This window comes from Felis catus, chromosome A2 (genome assembly GCF_018350175.1).
Source record: "Felis catus isolate Fca126 chromosome A2, F.catus_Fca126_mat1.0, whole genome shotgun sequence".
NCBI lineage: Eukaryota > Metazoa > Chordata > Mammalia > Carnivora > Felidae > Felis > Felis catus.
The window spans coordinates 54,863,277-54,889,244 of NC_058369.1; the positions used below are offsets into that span (position 1 = coordinate 54,863,277).

Consider the following 25,968-nt stretch of genomic DNA (forward strand, 5'->3'; position numbering starts at 1 on the left):
GGCAAAGTTTCAGAACAGCATTTTTAATGTCATGCTTTTGAAGAAGAAAGAAGAGAAAAGAAAGACAAAAGAAAAGTGGAAGCAGAAGCAGCAGCAACAGAAGAAGTAAAATATATTTGCATTTGCTTAAACAGGCTTTAAGAAATTCTGGTTGGGTTTTGCCAGTGGGAGCACCAGCAGGAGATCAGAAGTAAAGAGGACCATACAGTTAGATATTTACTTCTCCAGTTCCTTCCCTGTGGGGTCACATTCCTCTCAGCCACAGGTCAGTGTTCCCATGAGAAGGTCCTCCCCATTGCTCTCTCTGTCCAGGTTTTAGTCATTTGCCCTGAAAGTCAAATCCAAACTCTGCAGCCTGGTCTCATCAACTGTTCCCCTTCCCACTCTAACTTGACTTTACTCTTCAGATAGGCCCACACATTTGGAAAAGTCCTCATCTTCCACCTGCCAGCTCTGGCCTCTGCAATGCTGAAAGCCTGGCACTTAAGTTCCCATGCCTAGCAGTCCATCCCTTCAGTTCCTGTCCAGAGTTGGGCTGCCTGTTTTTAAAGATAGAACAGTTGTTAGAGTAACTGGAAACTGCCTCTCCTGCTCAGTGCTCTGCTGTTCAGCATTCTGTTTATGGCTCCTGAGACTGGAAGGTTAGGAAAAGAGGCTTTTACAGGTTCTGCTCACCTTTGCTCACTGTTGTCTCTGGAGAGGGAATCCTGTCTTCCAGCTCCCCACATAAACACTGCTCCCCTTGGTGCCTTATTGCCTGTTGCCTAAGGAAAACCTAATCCAGGTATATGGTAGGGCAGGACTGGTTCACTAAACAGATTTGTTAGTTCCTTCCTCACTTCCCACAATGTTTCTGAGGTATCTGAAAATACAGAAGCACACTATTTTAAGTTATTACAGCACTTACAGCTTAAATAGCACTTCTGCAAATCTAATAGATGTTGCCCTTCCCAGGAACTTAGAAGAGCATACAGGGAGAGGGTAGACAGGGCAGGGGTTATTAGACCCATTTGACAAATAAGGAAACTGAGGTTTTGAGAGTTAGAGTTACTTAGACCAGAAGGTCCTAGAGTTGTATAAACTTGGGTAATTCCTGTAACTCCAGGGTTTTAGGGATGTGTTCTACCACACGAGGAGAGTGAGTTTTAAGATCAAAGGAGAAATGGACTCAGGGGTCCACTGAATAACAGTGGCTCTGAATAAGTCCTGAGTTTTCTCCATCTGGGTCAGGATCCTTGCTCACATAGATACAAATGCATACTGAAAGGAGTATATTTGTAATTTGCACATTTATTCTCACCTAAACCTACTTTGCCCTCACTCTTCACTATCCAAGGTAATGACACCATCCTCATTCAGTTATTTAAGACAACAACCTCAAAGTCATCCATAATACCTTTTTTTCTCTTATTCCACATCTATCAGTTAGTCATTTCTGTTAACAAATATGTTATTACATATTTTGTTTATTAAAAATATGTCTAATTTTCTCCTTATTTCTACTACTACCTCTGACAGCACAATATCACTGTCACCTGGATTACTAAAATATTCTCCTAACTACTGTGATTCCACTCTTTTCATCCTAAAATAATTTTCCCACAAAGCAATCAGAAACATTCCCACTTCCAACAATGGCTGACTAGGGGGGTTTAGACAAACCTTCCTTCTGAGAAAAAATTAACAAAAATATGTTTGCATTTCATAAGTGAGAACTTGTAAGGTCAGGATATGGGAAAAGAGAGAAAACAAGAAAGGTAAGTATGACATATAGGACAGCTTTACCCCTCAAGGAAAATTCTGATTCTGAAAGTGAAACCTAGGGATGACAGGCTGAGAAGGTGAGGAGACTCCTGGCATGTTCATTGGTTGTAGGGGGGTGAAATGGAAGCTCAGGCCCACCAAAGAAGATGTCCCTGAAAAAAGTCCTGGCTTTTAGTTGAGGACCTGAAGAACTATACCTAAAGAGTAAAAGTGAAACAGAAATAGACAAGCCCTCACAAAGACTGAAACACAGCTTCAATTCCTGTCTGGATGAGGGTGATATGGACCCAGCCAAGTTGATGGTTGAAAGCAAAGGTAAGTCCTCTCTGAAGGAATATTGCATTATCCAAAGCCTCAAATTCTCTCTATATTTTTTCATACACAATGTCTGGCATACACAAAAAATCAGACATATAAAGAATCAAGGTTTAACTGAAAACTATGAGAAACAGACCCACAGGAATATTGCACATATCTGACAAAGGTGTTAAAGTAGCCATGATTAATACATGTAAGAAAATAGGAGACAAGATGAAAAATTTCATCAGAGAAAAAGCTCTAAAAGAATCAGTTGGAAATCCTAGAACTTAAAAATAGAATAAATGAAATCAAGAACTCAAGAGATAAGTTTTATCAGCAGCCTAGATACATTTAAAGAGAGAATTACTAAATTGGAATGCAGGTCAGTAGGCCAGATGGCTTTCCAGGGGAATTCTACCAAACATTTAAAGAAGAGTTAATACCTATTATTTTAAAGTTGTTACAAAAAATATAAATGGAAGGAAAACTTCCAAACTCTTTCTATGAAGCCAGCATTACATTGATTTCAAAACCAGACAAAGACTCCACTGAAAAGAACTACAGACCAATTTCCCTGATGAACATGGATGCAAAAATTTTCAACAAGAAACTAGCAAACTGAATCCAACAATACATTAAAAGAATTATTCACCATGATCAAGTGGGGTTTATTCCTGGACTGTGGGGCTGGTTCAATATCTGCAAATCAATCACATTAATAAAAGAAAGGATAATAACCACATGATCCTTTTAATAGATGCAGAAAATGCATTTGACAAAATACGGCATCCTTTCTTGATAAAAACCCTCAAGGGGCGCTTGGGTGGTGTAGTCAGTTAAGCGTCCGACTTCAGCCAGGTCACGATCTCGCGGTCCGTGAGTTCGAGCCCCGCATCGGGCTCTGGGCTGATGGCTCAGAGCCTGGAGCCTGTTTCTGATTCTGTGTCTCCCTCTCTCTCTGCCCCTCCCCCGTTCATGCTCTGTCTCTCTCTGTCCCAAAAATAAATAAATAAATGTTGAAAAAAAAATAAAAAAAAAAACCCTCAAGAAAGTAGGGATAGAGGAAACATACCTTAATATCATAAAGGCCATTACAGAAGACTCATAGCTAGTATCACCCTCAATGGGGAAAAACTGAGAGCTTTCCCCCTAAGGTCAGGAACACAACAGGGATGTCCACTGTCACCACTGTGGTTCAACATAGTACTGGAAGTCCTAGCCTCAGCATTCAGACAACAAAAAGAAATAAAAGGCATACAAATTGGCAAGGAAGAAGTCAATTTTCACTCTTCGCAGATGACATGATACTCTAAGTGGAAAACCTGAAAGACTTCACCAAAAAAACCCTGCTAGTACTGATCCATGAATTCAGCAAAGTTGCAGGATATAAAATCAATTCACAGAAATAAGTTGCATTCCTATACACCAATAATGAAACAACAGAAAGAGGAATCAAGGAATTGATCCCATTTAAATTGCATTAAATCCATAAAGTACCTGGTAATAAACCCAACCAAACAAGTTAAAAGACTTATATGGTGAAACTATAGAAAGCTTATGAAAGAAACTGATGAAGATACAAAGAAATGGAAAAAGATTCCATGCTCCTGGATAGGAAGAACAAATATTGTTAAAATGTCAATACTACCCAAATCAATCTACACATTCAATGCAATCCTTATCAAAATAACACCAGCAGAGCTAGAACAAACAATTCTAAAATTTGCATGGAACCACAAAAGACCCCCAATAGCCAAAGTAATGTTGAAAAAGAAAACCAAAGCTGAAGAGATCACAATTCTGGACTTCAAAGCTGTAATCATCAAGACAGCAGGGTACTGGCACAGAAACAGACACATAGATCAATGGAACAGGATAGAGAACCCAGAAATGGACCCTCAAATGTATGGCCAACTAATATTTGACAAAGCAAGAAAGAATATCCAATGGAAAAAAGATGCTCCTCAGCAAGTGGTGCTGGGAAAACTGGACAGCAACATATGGAAGAATGAACCTAGATCACTTTCTTACGTCATACACAAAAGTAAACTCAAAACGGATGAAAGACCTAAATGTGAGACAAGAAACTATCAAAATCCTAGAGGAGAAAACAGGCAGCAACCTCTCTGACCTTGGCTGCAGCAACATCTTACTAGACATTTCTCCAAAGGCAAGGGAAACAAAGCAAAAATGAACTACTGGGACCTCATCAAGATTAAAGGATTCTGCACAGCAAAGGAAACAATCAATAAAACCAGAAGGCAACCGACGGAATGGAAGAAGTTATTGCAAATCAGATAAAGGGTTAGTATCAAAAATCTATAAATAACTTATCCAACTCAACACCCAAAAACAAATAATCCACTGAAGAAATGGGCAAAAGACATGGACAGACAGTTTTCCAAAGAATACATCCAGATGGTTAACAGACACATGAAAAGATTCTCAATATCACTCATTATTAGGGGAAATACAAATCAAAACCACAATGAGATATCACCTCATATCTGTCAGAATGGCTAAAATGAATAAATCAGGACACAACAGGTGCTGGTGAGAGTGCAGAGAAAGGGAAACACTTTTGCACCACTGGTGGGAATGTAAATTCGTGCAGCCACTCTGCAAAACAGTACAGAGAGTCCTCAAAAAGTTAAAAATATAACTACCAATGACCCGGCAATTGCTCTACTAGGTATTTATCCAAAGGATGCAAAAATGCTGATTTGAAGTGGCATATGCACCCCAATGTTTATAGCAGCACTATCAACAATAGCCTAATTATGGAAAGAGCTGAAATGTCTATAGACTGATTAATGGATAAAGAAGATGTGGTATATATACACAGTGGAATATTACTCAGCAATCAAAAAGAATGAAATCTTGCCATTTGCGACAATGTGGATGGAACTAAAGTTTATTATGTTAAGTGAAATAACTCAGGCAGAGAAAGATACATTTATGACTTCACTCATGTGGAATTTAAGAAACAAAACAAACAGAAGGGAAGGAAAAATAATATAAAAACAGATAGGGAAGCAAACCATAAGAGACCCTTAAATACAGAGAACAAACTGAGGGTTGCTGAAGGGGAGGTGGGTGGGAGAATGGGTTAAATGGGTGATGGGCATGAGGGAGGGTACTTGTTGGGATGAGCACTGAGTGCTATATGTAAGTGATGAATCACTCAATTCTACTCCTGAAACCATTACTACACTATATGTTAACTAGCTTGGATTTAAATAAAGTTAAAGAATTATAAGAAAAGAAAATATCTAGACATAAGTATAGAAGGAAGAAAAAGATTTAAAATACAGCATAGAAAAAAAATGCATGGAACCTAGTGAAAAGGTGTAACGTGGATATACCTGGAGTCCCACGCTGAGAGGAGAGGGAAAAGAAGAGGAGGAGGGAGGAAGAAGGAAGGGAGAGAGAGAGAAAAGGAAGTAATGGCTGAGAATTTTCCAAAACCATTGAAAGCCACAGGTCAAGAAGCACTACACACAAGATGAATACAATAAAAGTTGCATTTTGGCACGTCATGGAAAACGTGCTAAAAGAAGCCACTAACTAAAGGTGGAGAGAAAAAAAAAAGTCAGAGAATAAAAGGCTCATTACCTTCAACAATAAGTAACAATAAGACTGGGAGCTGACTTATTAATAGAAATGATGAAAATTATAAAACAACAGAGAGACATCTTTAAAGTCCTGAAAGAAAATAATTGCCAATCACAAGAGTATGATTCAAAATGGAAAGTGAAATAAGACATATTAAGGCAAAAAACAAAAACAAAAAACAAAAAATTAGGCAAGAGCAGACATACTAAAGGAATTCTAAAGGTGGTTCTTTAGGCAGAAGGAAAATCATCCTAAGTAAATATATGAAGAAAAAAAAAGGCACACATAAATGTAAAAGGAGGTATCACTATATATTCTACAGTCATTTAAAACATCACAAGAAGATATTTTGAATAACTTTGTTGCAATATATTTAAACATTTAAATGAAATGGGTAAATTCCTAGGAAAATCGAACTTACCAAAATAAACACACACACACACACACACACACACACACACACACACACACAGAGAGAGAGAGAGAGAGAGAGAGAGAGAGAGAGAGAGAGAGAGAGAATCTGAATACTCCTATATCTATTAAAGATAAAAGTTTTACTTGAAACTTCCACTGAAAGAAAATTCCAGGGCAGATGACTTTATTGGTAAGCTCTATCAAATATTTAAGGAAGAAATAACTCAAGTGTACAAATAGCAGATAATAGAAAAATAAGAAATTCTTCCCAGATTATTTTAAGAAGCCAGACTGACCAGAACATGACAAGAAAGGAAAAAAATATTGGCCAATATTTCTCATAAACACAAGTACCAAAATCCTAGATAAAACATTAGCAAGCCACTCATCATCAGGGAAATACAAATCAAAACCACAATGAGATACCACCTCACCCCTGTCAGAATGGCTAACATCAACAACTCAGGCAACAACAGACGTTGGCGAGGATGTGGAGAAGGAGGATCTCTTTTGCATTGTTGGTGGGAAGGCAAGCTGGTGCAGCCACTCTGGAAAACAGTATGGAAGTTCCTCAAAAAATGAAAAATAGAACTACCCTACGAGCCAGCAATTGCACTACTAGGTATTTATCCAAGGGATACAGGTATGCTATTTCAAAGGGGCACATGCACCCCAATGTTTATAGCAGCACTATCAACAAGAGCCAAAGTGTAGAAAGAGCCCAAATATCCATTGATAGATGAATGGATAAAGAAGATGTGGTATGTGTATGTATACACACACACATACCCCCCCACACACACACAATGGAGTATTACTCAGCAATCAAAAAGAATGAAATCTTGCCATTTGCAACTATGTGGATGGAACTATAGGGTATTATGCTAAGTGAAATTAGTCAATCAGAGAAAGACAAATATCATATGACTTCATTCATATGAGGACTTTAAGAGACAAAAGAGATGAACATAAGGGAATGAAAGCAAAAATAATATAAAAACAGGGAGGGGGATAAAACAAGAGACTCTTAAATATGGAGAACAAACAGAGTGTTACTGGAGGGGCTGTGGGAGGGGGGATAGGCTAAATGGGTAAGGGGCATTAAGGAATCTACTCCTGAAATCATTGTTGCACTGTATGCTAACTAACTTGGGTGTAAATTTTAAAAAATAAAGAAAAATAAATAAATAAATAAATTAATTAATTAATTAGCAAGCCAAATCTAGCAATATGCATAAAGGGGATATAGTATATAAAAACCAAGTTAGATTTATGTTGGAATACAATATTAGTTGAACACTTGAAATGCAATCAATAAAATTTGCCACAATAATAGAATAAAGGGAAAAAGCACATGCTAAATTTCAACAGATGCAGAAAAGGTATTTGATAAAATTTAATATTGACTCAGGATAAAAAAAATTTCTTAGTAAACTAGAACTAAAAGGATAAATTTTTAATCTAATAAAGGGTTTCTATAAAAAATCTACAGCATAATAGAAAAAAATACTTAAAAACTTTCCTCTAAGATGAGAATGAACCAAAATGCCTATCATTATCACTTCCTTTTTTTAAAATATAATTTATTGTCAAGTTGGCTAACATACAGTGTATACAGTGTGCTCTTGGTTTGGGGGATAGATTCCCATGATTCATCGCTTGCACACACCCAGGGCTCATTCCAACAAGTGCCCTCCTCAATGCCCATCACCCATTTTCCCCCCTCGCCCCTCCCCATCAGCCCTCAGTTTTTTCTCTGTATTTAAGAGTCTCTTATGGTCTGCCTCCCTCCTTCTCTGTTTGTAACTATTTTTGAAAATTGTCTTAGAAGATCTAACCAGTGCAGTTAGGCAATAAAAGAAATAAAAACGTATAATATTTAGAAAAGAAGAATTTACTCTTGTAGATAACAAGTCTATGTATGTTGGAGATCCAAAATAATCAACTGATAAAACTATTATTAAGTGAACTGAGCAGAATCAATGGGTAAAAAGTCAATATGCAGAATTCAATTGTGGCTGCCAGTTTTTACTCAGATGGAGTAAGCACACTGTAGTTTCTTTCTCCCGTTGACTACAATTCTAGAAAGAATATTTTAAAAATACCTGGTGCCTTTGAAAGATAAATAATAGCAGGTAGATTGTGAGAGGAGGGAGCAAGGAGTCAAAACTTAAGGAACAATCAGTGTGTAGTGGTGAGTTTCCTGGTCTTTCTCTTTCTTATATATCCCTGCTTGGACTTGAGGGTGAACTGAATCTGGAGAAGTGAACAATGGAACTGGTTAATAAAATCCTTGAGGAGAAACCTTCTTTCTAGCCAAAGAAAGAAGAAAATAGATCCCCGTAATTCTGGGAGTGTGAAGAGAATCATCTTTTAATGTCTTCTTTTTCCTCTCCTGGTTCTTCCACAAGGCCAGTTTCAGCAGCAGAAGTGCACTCATATGGCAGTGGCAGCAATCGCATGGGCACGGTACATATGGAGGAACAACAATTTAAATGACTATGGGTTTCTCATCAGAAACTATAGAGATTATGAAACAGGAGAACAACATCTTTAAGGTACTGAAAGAAGAACATTATAAATATCTGAGTAAATATAATTCAAATACTATTGAACCAGAATTTTTTATCCAGTGAAAATGTCCTTCAGGAATTAAGGCAAAATGAGGACATGATCAAGTGAGGGAAAATAAAAAAGATTTATCACCAACAGACTTGCTCTAAAAGAAATGCTAGAAGAAATTCATCAGGCTGAAAGGGAATGATCTCAGAGGGAAACTCAGAACTTCAGAAATTAAAGAAAGGCAGCAGAAATTATAAATATCTGAGTAAATATAATAAAGCATATATTTTTCTTGAGTTCTTCAGAATTTATGACCAATGAAAGCAAAGATTATAACATTGTTGAAGTGTTTCCATATACATAGACATAATACACCAACCACTATAGTATAAAGGGGGAAGAATAAAAAGACTTATATAGTTGTAAAATTATTACATTTCCCTCAAAATGGCAATATTAAATCTAGATAGACTGTTTAGGGTGAAGCATGTAGAATGTAAATCCTAAGGCAAATACTAAAAAAGAAAAATTAAACCATAAAGACATACACTAAAAAGCCAATACACAAATTAAAAGGGAATACTAAAAATATTCAAGTAATTCAAAATAAGGCAGGAGAAGAGAGAGGAACAAAAACAAAAACAAAACAAAAACAGGATATAAACAGAAAAATAAAATAGTAGACATAAATCTAACTATATCAATAATTAATTAAATTAAGGGTCTAAATACACCAATTAAAAGAGTGTCATATTGATAAAAATACAAGACCTAACTATACACTGTTTACAAGAAACATAGTTTAAATATAAAGATACAGATAGATTGAAAGTAACAGAATGGAGGGATGCATGGCTGGCAGAGTCAGAAGACCATGTGACTCTTGATCTTGGGGTTGTGATTTTGAGCCCCATGTTGGGTCTAGAGTTTACTTCAACAAACAAAAGATGAAAAATAAAAATAAAATTAACAATGGAAGAGTTATACCAGACACTAATTGAAAGAAATCTGAAGTGGGATGATGATGATGATGATGATGATGATGATTATTATTATTGTTATTATTATTATTTATTCAAAGTAGAATTCAGAACAAAAAAATTATTAGGTCTGAAGAGGACATTACATAATGTTAAAAGAATCAAATGTGCTATACCTAACAACATGGGTCCAAGATTTATGAAACAAAAATATGATAAAATTTGAAGATATTGAAAACATAGATTGAAACACCTCAAAAATGTTACAACTTTTGCTTTCAACAGTTATACATATTTTAAGGAATTTAAGCAAAAAAATCCACAATCATGCTTGGAGACACAAACATTCCTTTCTCAGTAACCAGCAGAGTAAGAAGACAGAAAATCAGCAAGGATAAGAAGAGCTAAACAACTCTATGACTGTACCTCATTGACATTTGTAAATGATCCTCTATTGAAAGATTTGCTGAAGACTCCACCCATCGAGAGCAGAATGCAATTCTTTTCAAGTGCACATGTAGCATTTACCAAGATAGACCATATTCAGGGATCATAAAACAAACCTTAGCAAATCAAAAGAACAGAAATCATCCAAAATATGTTCTCTGCACCAGAAATAAACTAAAATCAATAACAAAAAGATATCTAGAAAATTCTCAAAGATTTGGAAATTAGAGATTGGATTTCTACATAACCCATGCACCAAAGATGAAATCACAGGGAAATTAGGAAATATTTCAAACAAAATGAAAATGAAAATTAAAATCCATCATTGCAAAATTTATGGAATGTAGGCAAAACAGTGTTTAGAAGGAAGTTTGCAGAATTAAATACTTACATGTTAGAAAATAAGGCCTCAAACCAATAATCCAAGCTTACAATTTAGAAACTGTAAAAAGCAAACACAAAACAAGCAGAAGGAAGATAAAAAATAAATGCCATAAATAATGGAATTGAAAACAGAATAACAATGGAGAAAATCAATAAAATTAAAAGCTGATTCTTTGAAAAGATTATAAAATTAACAAAACTACAGCCAAACTGACTAAGATAAAAAAGTGAAGATCCAGGGGCGCCTGGGTGGCGCAGTCGGTTAAGTGTCTGACTTCAGCCAGGTCACAATCTCGCGGTCCGTGAGTTCGAGCCCCGCGTCAGGCTCTGGGCTGATGGCTCAGAGCCTGGAGCCTGTTTCCGATTCTGTGTCTCCCTCTCTCTCTGCCCCTCCCCTGTTCATGCTCTGTCTCTCTCTGTCCCAAAAATAAATAAAAAACGTTGAAAAAAAAATTTAAAAAAAAAAAGATTTTTCTAATGAAGAAAATGGCAGGCAACATGGTTTCACTGGTGAATTAGAAAAAAAAAAAAAAAAAACCAATTCAACACAAAATAGAAGAGGTAGAAAAACTTCCCAACCCATTTTATTAGGCCAGCATTACCCTGACAAACCAGACAGAAACATTACAAGAAAACTACAGACCAATAACCTCATGACTATAGATGTAAAACTTCTCCCCCAAATATTAGTAAATTGAATCCAGCAAAAGAGAAAAATAATAGTACCTCATGACAAAGTGGAGTTTATCCCAGGAATGCAAGGCTGGCTCAACATTTGAAATCAACATAATTCACCATATGAAGAAAATAAAAAGAAACCCACACATATATGGCCAATTGATTTTTTACACAAGTACCAAGGCAACATAACAGAGAAGAGGACATCGTCTCAAAAAATGGCACTCGAACAACTGGATATTTATATGCAAAATAGATAAACTTCAACCCACACTTTGTACCTTAAACAAACATTAGTTCAAAGTAGATCATAGGCCTAAATACAAAACATAAAACTATAAAACTTTGAAGGAGAACTTTGTGACATTGGGTTAGACCAGGTTTTCTCAGTCAGCACTACTGACATTTTGGACTACTTAATTCTTTCTTGTGTGTGGTGGTGCAGGTCGTTTTGTGCATCGTAGGATGTTTAGCAGCATCTCTGACCCCTACTCAGTAGATAGCAGTAGCAATCCCTCTCACATTGTAACGATTAAAAAATGTCTCCAGGGTGTTTGAATGACTCAACCACTTAAGCATCTGACTCTTGATTTCAGCTCAGGTTATGATCTCACAGCTGGTAGGATAGAAACCATGTCAAGCTCTGCACTGTCAATGCAGGATTCTCTTTCTCTCTCTCTATCTCCCCTGCTCACTCATGTGTGTGCACACGCATGTGTATGCATGCTGTCTCTCAAAATAAAGAAATAAACTTAAAAAAACAACTCTCAAAATATGGCCAAATGTCCTCTGGGGATCAGAATTGTCTCTGGTTGAGAACCACTGGCTTAGGCAAAGAGTTTTTAGACATGACACAAAATCACAATCCAGAAAAGAAAAAAAAAATACATTAGACTACATCAAAATAAATTTGCTCAAACAAAACAAAACAAAACAAAACAAAACAAGCCAGACTGGGAAAAATATTTCAAGTCAAGTTTCTGATAAAGGACTTATATCCAGAATAAGGAACTCTCTCGAAACTTGACAGTACAAATAGCCCAATTTGAAAATGTGCAAAAGATCTGAACACACATTTTACCAAATGATGGTAAGTAAGCCCATGGAAAGATGCTCAACATCATTATTAGAGAAATGCACATTAAAATGATAATGAGATATCACTGCACATCTATTAGAATGGGTAAAATATATAATTTTTAATGTTTATTTATTTTTGACAGAGAGACAGAGTGTGAGCAGGGAAGGATCAGAGAGAGGGAGATACAGAATCCAAAGCAGGCTCCAGGCTCCAAGCTGTCAGCACAGAGCCCGACTCAGGGCTCGAATTCATGGACCATGAGATCATGACCTGAGCTGAAGTCAGACGCTTAACCAACTGAGCCACCCAGGTGCCCCTAGAATGGGTAAAATATTTTTTTTTAAGTTGAGGATGCCAATTACTGACAAAGATTTGAAGCAACTGGAACCCTCATACATTGCTGAGAGTAATGTATAACGGTACAGCTACTTGAGCAGTTTGGCAGTTTCTTATAAAATTAAACATAGATTTACAATCTAAGAGCCAGCAATCTAGCTCTTAAGTATTTGCTTAAGTAAATTGAAAGCCCATGATCACATAAAGTTCTTGGGTATTTACAGCAATTTTATTCATAATCACCAAAAACTGAAAATATTCCAAATGTCTTTTAATAGGTGAATGGATAAATTATCTTTTTATCCATCCAGGCCATGCAATACATGCACAAAAGAGTTAACATAGAAGGCTACTATCTTTAGAAGGACCTGCTTACAAGGTTGGCCCTTTGCCGATGTCTAGAAACCTGGCACTTGAACCATTTCCTACGCTATGCCCACACTGTGTAAACAATGTGATTTATGTCGAACACCTGCTTTCCTTCTAGCAGTCTGGAATTTTGATATTTGCTAGGCAGAGAGTGTCTATGTGACTATCACTCAATAAAAACCTTGGGTTCTGAGTCTTTAATGGGCATGATTGGGCAGAGATATTGCATACATTACTACATTTTCACATTTTTCACTGCTAGAGAAAGGAGCTTGCTTGGTGCATCCCCTCACAGGAGGGAGAGAGCATAAAGAAGTCTGTGTATGGATTTATCCAGATTCTACCTGTGTCTTTTACCCTTGCTGATCCTGTCATGTATCCTTTCACTATAATACCTTATACATGAATGCTTCCATATGCTGAATCCCATGAGTTCTGGTAAATCTCTGAATGTGGGAGTAGTGCAGGGGCCCCCTGAAATAGAATACTACTCAGCAATATAAAGAAATGAACTGTTGATACATGCAACAACATGAATAAATCTTCCATGCATTATGCTAAGTGAAAGAAGCTAAACTCAAAAGGCCATACACAGTATAATTCCTTTCATATGACATTTTAGAAAATACAAAACTATAGCTACAAAGAACAGGTCAGTGGTTGTTAGGGATTAAGGGTGAGTGAAGAGTTTGACTACAGAGGGGCAGCATGAGGGAATTTGTGCGTGTCGGGGGTAGGAGGTGATAAAACTGTTCTGTTGTTCTATGTCTTGGCTATGGTGGTGGTTATACAACTCCATCCATTTGTCAAAACTCATAGACTTATACACCAAAAAGAGTAAAGCTTACTGTAAGTAAATTAAAAATAAATTTAAATTGTAATATAACTAACTGCCTTTCTATATAACCAGCAACAAATTAAAAAATTAAATTAAAAACATAATTTATAATAGCAACAAAAACTACTAAAAACTTTAAAATAAACCTAATGAAAGACACATAACTCTGTGTTGAAAACTACAAACCAGAGAGAGATTAGAGAAGACATAAATAAATACAAATCTATACTACTCACAGATTGAAATACTACGATATTACAAAGACATTAACAATCCAGTTGAAATGCCAAGATACATTTTTTACCAACAAGGTGATTCTAAACCTATATGGAAATATAAACTACAAGGGACAGCAAAACAATTTAGAACAAAGTATTAGTACGTACTCTGCTGTATATCAATGCTTGTTATAAAGCTATAATAATTAATTGGACAGCCTGGTATTGGTAAAAGACTGGAAAAAGAGGAAACAAAATAAGGAGTCCAGAAAAGGTCCTCTGTGTGATTTACACACATAGAGCCCCTCTATGTGTAATTTATACACATAGAGCCCCTTAATTTGTGACAAACTTTGCACCAAAAAGCTTAGGGAAGTTACAATCTTTTCAAAAGGGGATGCTGGATCAGTAAGACAGATATAGATATCTATAGATAGATAGGTATAGATATAGATATAGGTATAGATATAGATAGATATAGATATAGATATAGATATAGATATAGATATAGATATAGATATAGATATAGATATAGATATAGATGGAAAAGATTAAAAGTTGGCTCCTATTTCACATCACTACAGAAATCTCCAAGTGGAGGACAGATGTAATGTCAAAGTTAAAACAAAAAAGTTAACTAGGAAAGTTACTTTGTTGAATATTGTCATGTTCTCTGAATAGGAAAGTTCTTGAATAGGATATAAAAAGCTAATTATAAAGAAAAATATTGAAAATCGGACATTAAAATTTTCCAACTTCTGTTCCTCAATAGACACCATTACCAGAGTAAACGTAAGATCGTTTGCAACGTGTGTAATGGACAAAAGTCTTTTACCCACAACATACGAAGAACTCCAAAATATAAATCAAGAAAAGGCGAATGGGGCGCCTGGGTGGCGCAGTCGGTTAAGCGTCCGACTTCAGCCAGGTCACGATCTCGCCGTCAGTGAGTTCGAGCCCCACGTCGGGCTCTGGGCTGATGGCTCAGAGCCTGGAGCCTGTTTCCGATCCTGTGTCTCCCTCTCTCTCTGCCCCTCCCCCGTTCATGCTCTGTCTCTCTCTGTCCCAAAAATAAATAAAAAACGTTGAAAAAAATTAAAAAAAAAAAAAAAAGAAAAGGCGAATGACTAGTACAAAAACGGACAAGGGAGCTAAACAGGCACCTTATAAAAGAGAATATACAAAATGGTCAATGCACAATCAAAACGGTGCTCAACCTCGACAGTCACCAGGGAAACACAATGTAAATCCATATTGTAATTAAAATGGCAATGTCAAGCATTAGTGAGGATGGGGAGCCACTGGAACTGGTGGGAGTGACACTCAATACCACCACTCTAGAATATGGGCAGTCCCACAAGAAGTGGCACATGTACCTACCACCCTAGGACAGCAATATCACATCCAGGCATATACCAACAATAATTAAGGACACATGCTAACACTAGTGCAGTTTGCCATTACCAAAACTGTAAGCAACCCAGATATCCATTAACATTAGAATGCATAATTTGTAGTGTATTCAAAAATAGGTTATCATACAGCAATGGAAATGAGCAAAACACTGCTACACACAACTCATAATTATAATGTTGAGCAAAAGAGGCTAGATGCCAGTTACATACTGAATACTGTAGTTCCATTTCAATAAAGTTAAAAAGAACACAAACACTAATCTACAAAGCTAGAACTCTGCCCTTTGGGGAGGAAGCTGTGGGAGGGGACAAGAGGGTATTTCTAAGGAGCTGGCAATGTTCTATTTCTTGATTTGATTATAGGGTATGTTCACTTTGTGATATGCACTAAGCTATATACACTCAGGATTTGTTCATTTTTATGTATTTTTATATATATAGAAAATATATATTAATTGATAGTATATAAAATTAAGATAGAAAAATAGAAAAGACATGTATTTTATCTATTTTTTAAAGTTTAAAAACCCATAAATCTGATGGTGTCACTTGCTGTCTTAAAGTTATGGAATGATTTCCTATAACACTAACAAGGTCACCTGATGTGGCTCTTGGCTACCTCTCTGTCCTCAATTTACAGCCATCTCCCCTCTTTATCAGCATGCTCTTCACTGGCCTTCTTACTTTCCCTAGCACATACCTAACTTGTTCTTGTCACAGGTCTCTATATTTGCTCTATCCTCTGCCTGCTAACCCTTCCCTGTCCTTCTCTGTGCCTACCTATTTCTCGTCATGGTTCCTCATTTATTTTCTTTAAGGTAATATAGTAAAAATTATTCTTTTTTTTCTAAATTTCTTGTCAAGTTAGCTAACATGCAGTGCATACAGTGTGCTCTTGGTTTCGGGAGTGGATTCCCATGATTCATGGCTCATATACAACACCCAGTGCTCATCCCCACAGGTGCCCTCCTCAATGCCCATCGTGGGTCCCCATTTAAATATCACCTCCTCAGAACTGCCTTCACTGACTATCTAATTTAGTACCTTCCCCAGACTTCCCAGTCACTCTTCCACCCCTGGCATTAGTCAAAATTTTCCATAAAGGGCCAGATAGTAAATATTCTAGTCTTTGCAGGCCAGATGGTCTTAGTCATAATTACTCAACATTTCTGTCTTAGGGAAAGTAACTACAGGCAATATGTAAATGAGTGGGTGTGGCTATTCCAACAAAACCTTACTTATGGACCCTGATATTTAAACTTTATATCATTTCACATGTCATAAAATACTCTTCTTTTGATCTTTCCCCCCTAAGCATCTAAAAAGCTAAAAACTCTTCTTCACTTATAAAAAGGTAGGCGGTGGGGCTAGATTTGGTGAATGGCCCTACGTTGCCAACCTCTGCTTTAAGGTGACCCTGATTTACTTTCTTCCTAGCCTATATCACTACCTAAAATGGCTTCAACTCTTCTTGTATTTATTGTCTATCTTCTCACACCCCTAAAATTTCTGCTCCAAGAGGGAAGGGCCTCATCTGTTTCGTTCTTCATGGTGTGCCCACCGCCCATCACCATGTCTGACACATGGAGGCCAGAAGCAATGAAGGCCCAAGCCTACCTGGGTGTGATCATGGCTTTGGCTTGGGTCTTGATGGTCTTCCTCCGAGTGGGGCTCACGGAAACGGACCCATGCTCTTCCCTCAAAGACTCTCCAACTGAGGATTCAGGTCGGGCTGACCGAGATCGTAATAAAAGGACTTCTCCTGAGTATAAACTTGGCTTGGGGCCTCGCTCGACATAGGTACCCGATTTTACCTTGGTTCGATTGCTTTGTGCCTCTTCCTTAACCGGGTATTCTATGGTGAATAGGCCTGTTAACAGAAGACACGGCTGTCACTCTCCCTCATGGCCCGGCCTTCCCCGCCCTGCTATGAGGCTCTGCACATGAGCAGCCCTTCAGCTCATCTTCCTCTCCACTCCTCCACTCTCACACACTCACAAGCCAGGTCGCCTCCCTTCTGCTGTCTGGCATAGAACTCCACCCCAGTACAGTTAGTGGATTGGTAAATACTGGCTGAAATGTAAGAACAAATCAATCTTATTTCTACTCATTTGTCAAGACCCAGCTGAGATCCCTCTTCTGCCAAGGAGCCTGCATTTCATTCAGTTCTGTGTCCTCCACAGCACTCATAGAGGCTGGGCATACAATGCATCCATGCTGTTCTCTTCCCTGAGAATGTTATTCCCTATATCTCTAGATTTAAGGAGTTTCCATCTACTTTCTTTGTTGTGTTTATTTGTATTCTTGTTTTGCTTCTCCTACTAGACTTGAAAACTTCTGAGGCCCAGGACCTTTCATTCCTTCATTCACTTACCAGATGTTTATTGGATGCTAGACATATAGAGATGACCCAAAACAGGGTTCCCTGCCTCTGAGATACAGGGATACAGGGGGGATGGACAAGCAAAGAACTATTCATAATGCTAGGTAGTAAGATTTATAATTAGAGCACATTTTACATATGCTGTGGGAACCCAAAGGAGCATATGACTCATTCAGCTTAGGGAACCAGGGAAGGCTTTCTGGAGGAGGAGTACAGTTGAACTGAGTCTTTAGGGATGAGGAAAAACTCCTTGGAACACAGCCCCCTGGTGCCCAGCCAGGGTGGCATGGAATGGAAGTCACTGTTCCTCTGTCCCCAGGCCCATCAGCAGGAAGAAAGTCTAGATGTGGGAGCAGTTTTGAGGTCACCAGGCTGGCCCCAGGGGGAACCCTGTAGCCTAACAAGGACAGACTGGTGAGCTGGCTGCTTTTTTCCCTTATACTGAGATTGTCCGCAAGGAGAGGAACAGGGTCTACAAATGGATGACGGGCAATATGGGAGAGCTGAAAGGTGAACCAGATGGGGACAGAGAGAGTTATAGAACAATGACGGGAGGTCCAGGAAAATAAGACAACCACAGGAGACACTGAGGACACATGGGACCATGCTCAGAAAACTGAAGGTGGCAAAGGCCACCACTACTTGAGACACGGCCCTGAGCAAGTACCCTTGCTTCAGGAGCCTGAGCCTTGTTACCCCATCTACTGATGAGGAGGTCGCCCTGTCCACCCACCTCCCCAGGTGGTAAAAAGCTGTCCTCAGAGATGCCTTGCAGGTGACTCAGGATTTAGGAAGTTATCTGACAGGCATCACTCTACTTTTCTGCTCCTTACCTGCTGCCAACAAGACAGAATTCATAAACTGTGACACTGTCTTTTGAAACCGCTTCTTGATCCCCACTAGGGCTCGGCTCATCTTAGACATCTTGTCGTCCATGCGGGTCAGCAGCTGGGGAGAGGCCAAGGGGGAGAGCATTGTTGCCTCCCCGCCAGGAGCCCAGGAGCCATTGGCTCAGCCCACCAACAACTAGGCCTTGCTCCAGCTTGGAGGATGTGCTGTCCCCTCTGCCTGGGACACAGCCCTCTCCCCCTGCACTCAGGGAATTCCTGCACATCAGCCCAACCTGACTCAAATGTCCCCTTGTGGGAGGGCTTCCCTCCAGGAAGCAAAACTGTTCCTTGCTCTCTGTGTAGCCTGAAGTCAAAAGTTAGCCCTTTATGAAGTAACTGGATGCATATGAGGCTGTCTCCCCCACTGGACTGTAAGCTCTTCAAGGGCAGGGACCGGATCTTGGTCTCTTTGGTGTCTGAGTGCCTGTCATGCAGAAGGTGCTCAATTAATGCTTGTTGCATTATGAATAACTAGATAGACAAGGGCCTCTTTGGAGTCCTTGCTGCCAGTCCCCCTCTATATGCATTCCCCAGAGTCCCTTTGTCCCCTACAGCTGCCAGGACATCTCAGATGAGAAACTGTGATCAAGCTTACGTAGATTGGTTCCTGTAGGGCACAAAGGCCCAGGCCTCTTGCCTCAGTTTGGGACTACCCTGAAAGGCCATTCTGGCTCTGAGGCCCTCTGTAGGACAGCGAGGCCTTTGCTGGGGCTGCCCCACCGTTCAACCTCTACCTCTGCTACAGCATTTCAGAGGCATGTGGAATGAGGCTCAGATCTCGGAGTTCATGACAGTCGGGGTCTGACCTTTTCTCCAGGAAGCCTTTGTTGATTTCCTCAGCCAGGGGAAGTGCTCTCCATGCTAAACCAGCATAAGGGCCCATTGCTGTCCTTTCCACCCTGGGCCTGGCCATTTTGTACTTTCTTTATCTCTCAATGTGACTGGCCCCTCCAAGGCAGGATCTTTGCTTTCTATATCTCCTGCTTAATACAGAGCAGTTGCAGAAAAAATTTTCTTCAGTGGAATTGAAGCCTCAAGTAGAGAGAATGGGATGGATGGGGGACAGATTTTCTGAAGTGTGACGAAGTCAGTCTATAGATTCTTCTTTGCCCTGCAGTCAGGACTTCCGTAAAGGATGCCCCAATTAATAGCAAAGCTTCAACCATCCTTCTGGTTGTTGGCCCCAGCTGCTGCTTCTGGGCTAATTTTATTTATTTATTTGTAATTTATACTCAGCCTGCTTCCAATAAGGTTTTGAGGTGGCACTCTGGGCTAATAAAACATTTAAATTGAGGTGTTGCCTCACTTCCAAAGTGCTGCCTTGATAGAAATATTTAGTGAGAAGCCTGGCTGCAGGGCTGTAAAAGCTAGGACTGCCATCCTGCCTGTCACTCTGATAGGTGGCTCCTTCCAAGGTGATGGGTGTCTGGGGAAGCCATTTAACAAGCTTCTCAGTGACGGGAACTTTGTGGGAGGAGGCCACCCTAATCCCCACCCTCAGCTTTTCTAGATTGCCATGGATTTTGCTGATGAGTCATAACTAGCCCCAAACACACAGACCTAGAAAAGGTTGAATGGATTGTAAAAGTCCCAGGATGGGAGTGTGTGGAAGCCAGGCAGGCCCTTACATGTCACTATAAAGATGGGGACACTGAGTCCCAGAAAGGGAAGGGACTAGCCCAAGGCTCTATGGCCCCTTCCTAGCCTAGGCCAGCCCGCACAATCAGCAAGTATTCTCAGGGGCCCCTTGCAGCTCTGATGGTCCAAGAATCTACGATGAACCAATTTTCTGGACCTTAGGATTTCATGTAAAAATATTCCAAGATGCTTAACTTGGCAGCTAAAGTCAACATTTGAGAATTGTGTTACCTACAATAAAGTTGATATTTCCTCATTTATTGGAGTTTGTCTAGTCAGAAATCTGTGTTCTCAAACAGAAGGGGTTATTACCTTGTCACTTTTATGGCAAGTCAGTCTTCTTGGTCAATATCAATGACTATAGACTAGAACACAGCACTGTTTTCAGAAGCTGTTTTAATGTATTGGTCTGCTTATCCCTATGCTAAATGTCCCCAAGACAATTGTGCTTTTTGAGTTATGATGTCCTTTTAAATAGCTTTCCAGGTTTCTACCACACTGTCAAACTGCCTCTGTGAGCTTCCGTTATGAAGATGCCACCTTCTAGACCACATGGTCCAGCACAAATAAAATACAAGCTACACATGTGGTTGTAAACATTCCTGTAGCCACATAAAAAAGCTCTTAAAGGTGAAATTAATCCTAATAACTATTTTACCTAACCCAATATATCAAAAAATGATGGTTTTAACATAGAATCAAACTATTCATGAGAAATTTTTGCATTTTCTTTCCATGCCAAGTCTTTGAAATGCAGCATGCATTTTCACTTATGGCCCATCTCCATCTGGGCTTGTCACATTGCAAGTGCTCAGTAACCATCTGTGGCTTGTGGCTACCATATTAGACAGGACTCTGTCGTGGACTTCTGGATTTCTAGGTCTAGCTTCTAAGATTGCGTTTAGGTAAGACAAAATAAGACTTGAATTACTAAGGGGCTTTCCTAGTCCCAGAGGGCATGTTTGGTATTTGGACATAGAGTGACCTCTCTTGGCTTGGCTGTTCATGGGGTTCTTTAATTGCTTACATCCTGGTTCTCAGCTATGATCCAGGCTGCAGCAATTGCCAGACAAGAGGTTGCCAGGAAAATGAAGCATTATTGCAACTTTATGGGAAAGAACAATTCTCTAATACCCGTTGCCTTTGGTAAGAAAAGTAAGCTCACGTTTTTTTTTTTTTTTACACAGCTGAAAAAGCTTTTTAAGAAATATAGACATATGACCTCATATATCGTGTGTACTTAGTCACATAACAGCAACATTTAGAGTAATAGCATGGAACCAAATGGGCAGGGTGGACTCATCAATAAGCATGATTGTCATCTTAGCCCAGATGGAGTCAGAACCCTGGGGTTCTTTTGCTCTTTGAAGTAATGAGTGCAGCCTGAAGTCACAGGCATCTGAGTTTCCTGGGTGCTCCTATGAGGCCCCTTTAAGTGACACACTCTCTCCTGGTACCCCAGTGACTCCCACAGTGCCCCCTCCCTAGCACACTGCACCAATCCAGCTGGATTACAGCGGGTTGTTGAAGCTTTTGCCCCCTTCCATTAGACCAAAGATACCTTAGAGACTAGAGGGAGTGAGATTTCTTCCATTTCTACATCCCTGCAGCCAACTTGGCACACTGCAAGTGCTAATAAATGTTTACTGAATTACTAAATGAATTAATGAAGTTGAAATCCTGCTGAAATGAAAAGGCAGTGAAAAACAGGTGCAATGCTCTCTTCCAAGAAAAACACAGGTGTTCTGTGCCTTATTCAAATAGCATGGGCCCCTAGCAAATGCCTGCCTCCATGTCTGCATGTAAAGTGAGAACTTTGGGCTGGCTTCTCCTCATGGGCTCTTTCAGCTTTGTGAGTCTATGAGCCTTGGTGGCAAATGCCCCTGTGGCACAAGAGCCTTGCTCAGCTCCAGAGAGGAACATGGGGAGGGTGAACTGCCCTCTGGATGGTCATATAACTGATCACGCAAACCTGGACACTATTGAGAGTGAAAGGGGATGCTATTAACAATTCCTCTGGGCTGGCAGGTATAAACTGGGACTGGCCCTGGGGAAACTGGGAGGTGTGGTCCTCCTGCTACTGTTCCAAGGAGGCTTCCCCAGTGGAATCCCAGCAAAGCGCTCTGTGCAATGCAAGTGGTCTGCTCCATTAATGAGCCCTTGGTTATCCCAGTCTCAAGGTATATGTCAACTGTTCCCTACTAGACTGTAAACCCCTCAGGGATCAGGGACTGTGTCCTCTCTATCCTCTCCAATCTCGCTCCACAATGTTGACTAGGGACCAGGTACATATAAAGATCCATGAAGACACAGCAAATGGAAGAAGTGAGCTTCTAGTCTCCACTGTTTGCTCACCCACCAACAAATACTTAGTAAGTACTTAATTTGAAGCAGTCCTTGTGCTGGGGCTCTGGTGAAAACAGACATCAGTAGGAACCACAGGAAATTCCCAATCTGGTAGAGTAGATAGGCTTACAAATAAAGGAGTGCTAGAATAGAGATGAGTCATGACTGGGAGGGCCGAGCAGAGGGAGAGGTAGACTCTCCTTGGGATGGGAAAGGGGGTGGTGGAGAGGGTCATCATCACACGTTGGTAGTAATTCATTCCAGTATCATCTCTCTCTCTTCTGGTAACAGCGCCATGATGTTCCTGCCTCATCCATCATGCAGGTGGTATACCTGGGGCTGATCATGCCCTGGCTCTCAGGATGGACATGACACTTGAGCCTAGCCTGCGAGAGCAACATGCGCTCCTGGCCATGGGGGCCATTTTAAGCAGAGGCAGCAATGTTGGTGCTTCTACTGAAGCACTTAGGAAAGAGAAGCCCTCTTTCTCCTAGGAAGAACAAAGCTCATAGAATACCAAGCCCAGAGATGCCCATGACAATCTTGTTACCATAAGGAGAGAAACTCTCTGAGAACGAAACCAACAAAATGGAAAGCAGAGCCAAGAGATGGGAAGATCTGAATGGAATCATTTGAGATCCTGGATTCACCCGTGCCTAAAGCTGCTTACTGATAGACTTTTCAGTTTACTGAGCCAATACAGTCTGTCTTTATGTTTAAGCCAATCTGCATTGGATACAATCACAATTGAAAGACTTCTAACAGGTAGAAGTTTCACGGAGAAGATGGTACTAACATCAGGTAGTGAATGATGATGAGTAGGAGTCCATTAGTCAGAGAAAGAGGTAGCGCCCTGCCTAGGGCAGGGGTGGAGGAAGAGGAGGAGCATAGGCATTGAAATATGGGGTGGCAATTCACATTGAGATACCCTGGGGTCAGGCCTGGGGACCTGGTCTGCTTTGGCTTACCCGTTTATCCTGCGCTACTCCATGCGGACAATTGTTGGCTGAAACAGAGAGTGTTATTGTCTCATTTAGGGAGGTGAAGGTGACTATGATGGAGTCCTGGCTCAGAACCGTCAGCTTAATTTGTTCATTCACCTGAAGATGAAGAAACCAATACTTAGTGGATCTCTGCTTCTATTATCCATACCCCACTCCTTACTCTCCACAAAGCATAAAATCCCTCCTGGCTTGGGACTGAGATAGCTGTAAGATCTTTCCAGTTCTTATGTTGGAATTTAGCTTTCATGGAGAAGAAAGAATGCCAGTCTTTCTTTGGGGGATTGGCAGAAAAAGTAACTGATGCCTTCCTACCCCTGCCCCTTCACTTTCCAGCCCAAGCTTGGAACCAACTGTGAAAGAGACATAGGAGTCTACAGGCGAATCAGCTTTGGTTCTAGTAGAGTTGGGTGGAAATGCAGCTTGGGTCATAAGCCTACACTATATCTGAATCAGACAACATGTCCACCCAGGCACCAATTCTGACTATGAACCTTGGTCTAGAGCATGCAGAGCTGCCTCCAGAAGCTGACAACATGGCAGGAGGCATCAGAATGCACCCCTCCACAGGTGGGTGGGCAGATGACAAAAGGGAACCCAGCAGGGGCTGAGCCACACATACTCAGTCTTCTCCCCTCAATCACCACATATGTCACTACTCTTCCCCTGAAGAGGAGCCAAAGGAACCTACCCACCCCTGCCCCTTTTTAAAATCACTTCCAAAAGGGTGGGATTTTCTATGTAGCAATCCCAGATAGGAACAGGGAGAGGATGAGCTGCCTTTATAGCAACTCACTCCTTTCTGAGAATTTTGTGTTCTAGAAGTAAGTCTGAGTTCTGCCTCTGTTAGCAAACTACTGACCTTCTCTGAAGCTCAAATTCCTCAACAGGAAATAGGTGAAAGGCTAATATTAGGTTCAAATGAGATAAAGATTATGGAAGTGACAATGACCCATCACACACAAGAGCAGATACTGTCAGGATGTGTCAGCACAACTCCAGTGTGAGGTCCCTGGATGGTTCATGTGTACAGAGAGTTATGTATACACGGTGGCCCTACCTATGTAGGTACCTGTGTGGTGACGTGTTCTTCCATTTTCAAAGTCCCTGACCTACATGTACCCAAGGACTCCTCTGAACTAAGCAAATACTCTTCATTTTGCTTCTTCCATTTACTTCTACTATTCCACTTGTTGGCCCCAAGGTCTACACTCAATTTCCTCACTACTGAATCCCTTCCTTATACTCCGCAGTCTGAATGCTAGTACTCTCCAGCACCTAGAAAATATTTACTCCACAGCTGTCTTCTTGCCAAGCCTTTTGACATCTTCAAATTTGTTGATCACTTCCACTTAAGGAAAAACCCTACCCTCTCCTGTTCTCCTTCTAGAGACTGTAGTAGAGAGATGTGGTTGACAGCTTAAGTGCTACAGCTGGACAGGGTTCAAATCCCAGTGTAGCTACTTACCAGAGGAGCAATTTTAGGCAAATTGGTTGCCTTCTCCGAGCCTGGGGACAGTAACAGAAGCTTTATCCTAGGGGACTGAGCAGATTTTCTGGGGTAAAACATGCACAAGTCTTAGCACAGTACAACTGTTATTTATTATCCCTGCTTCCTGGATGATTTCTCTACAAGCTCATTCACTGCTCATCTTCTTGGGAGTTCATGAGCCAGTCTATCACATATATCTGTCCTCTCTAATCTCTCACCCTTAGCAAGGATTAGGTCACAAAAGGCACTGAGCCAAATCAGCACATCTAAAACTATATTGATGTCCGATCCTTCAGAAATTTCTGTTTCCACCCAAGCACATACTCCACTGTGGAGTCATCTATACTTCTCTTTCCTCTCATTTATCCCTATAGCCTGTGCCTGAATGTCACTGAATCCTTCTATTGAAATGGCTCCTTTAAAATATATTGCTGCTGCCCTTCATCGTGTCAGACCTGGCTAGTAACTCCATAACCAGGCTTTGTACTATCCCATCCACTGATCTTTCCCTTACTAGTCAGCTTTCCACACAAATGCTGGACAAACCATGCCAGCCATCAACTTAGAAACTAACCGGCTGGTTATACTATACTTCCAGTATAGCTGAGTCAGCTTCTAACAGGCTGACCCTCCCACAGAACTTGAAAAAAAATACAAAAAAAACCCCAATGACCCAAAGGCTCTGATGAATAAACAAAAGCAGGCAAATTTTGAAGAATCAAAACTTAAAAGAAAGGGCTAGCATGGGATGAATTTCCACTCTACAGTTTTAGCCTGAAGGCAAACTGCAGTCATGGCCAAAACACTATCATCTTTC

The 25,968-nt window shown here is 40.1% G+C and overlaps 1 protein-coding gene across 6 annotated transcripts in view; it reads right to left on the minus strand.

The window, feature by feature from the left end:
• Window positions 1–25,968, minus strand: part of CA2H3orf20 (chromosome A2 C3orf20 homolog) — a 100,280-nt gene that overhangs the window by 29,863 nt on the left and 44,449 nt on the right. For 5 of the 6 annotated variants that reach the window (XM_019825118.3, XM_045051997.1, XM_045051999.1 and 2 more), the window contains 3 exons: window positions 23,627–23,758; window positions 18,618–18,732; window positions 17,019–17,271 (listed from right to left, as the gene is read on the minus strand). In XM_019825118.3, coding sequence (XP_019680677.3) covers window positions 17,019–17,271; window positions 18,618–18,732; window positions 23,627–23,758 — 500 coding nt within the window. The remainder of the gene's footprint in view (window positions 1–17,018; window positions 17,272–18,617; window positions 18,733–23,626; window positions 23,759–25,968) is intronic. The other variant, XM_045051998.1, reaches the window with a different exon arrangement.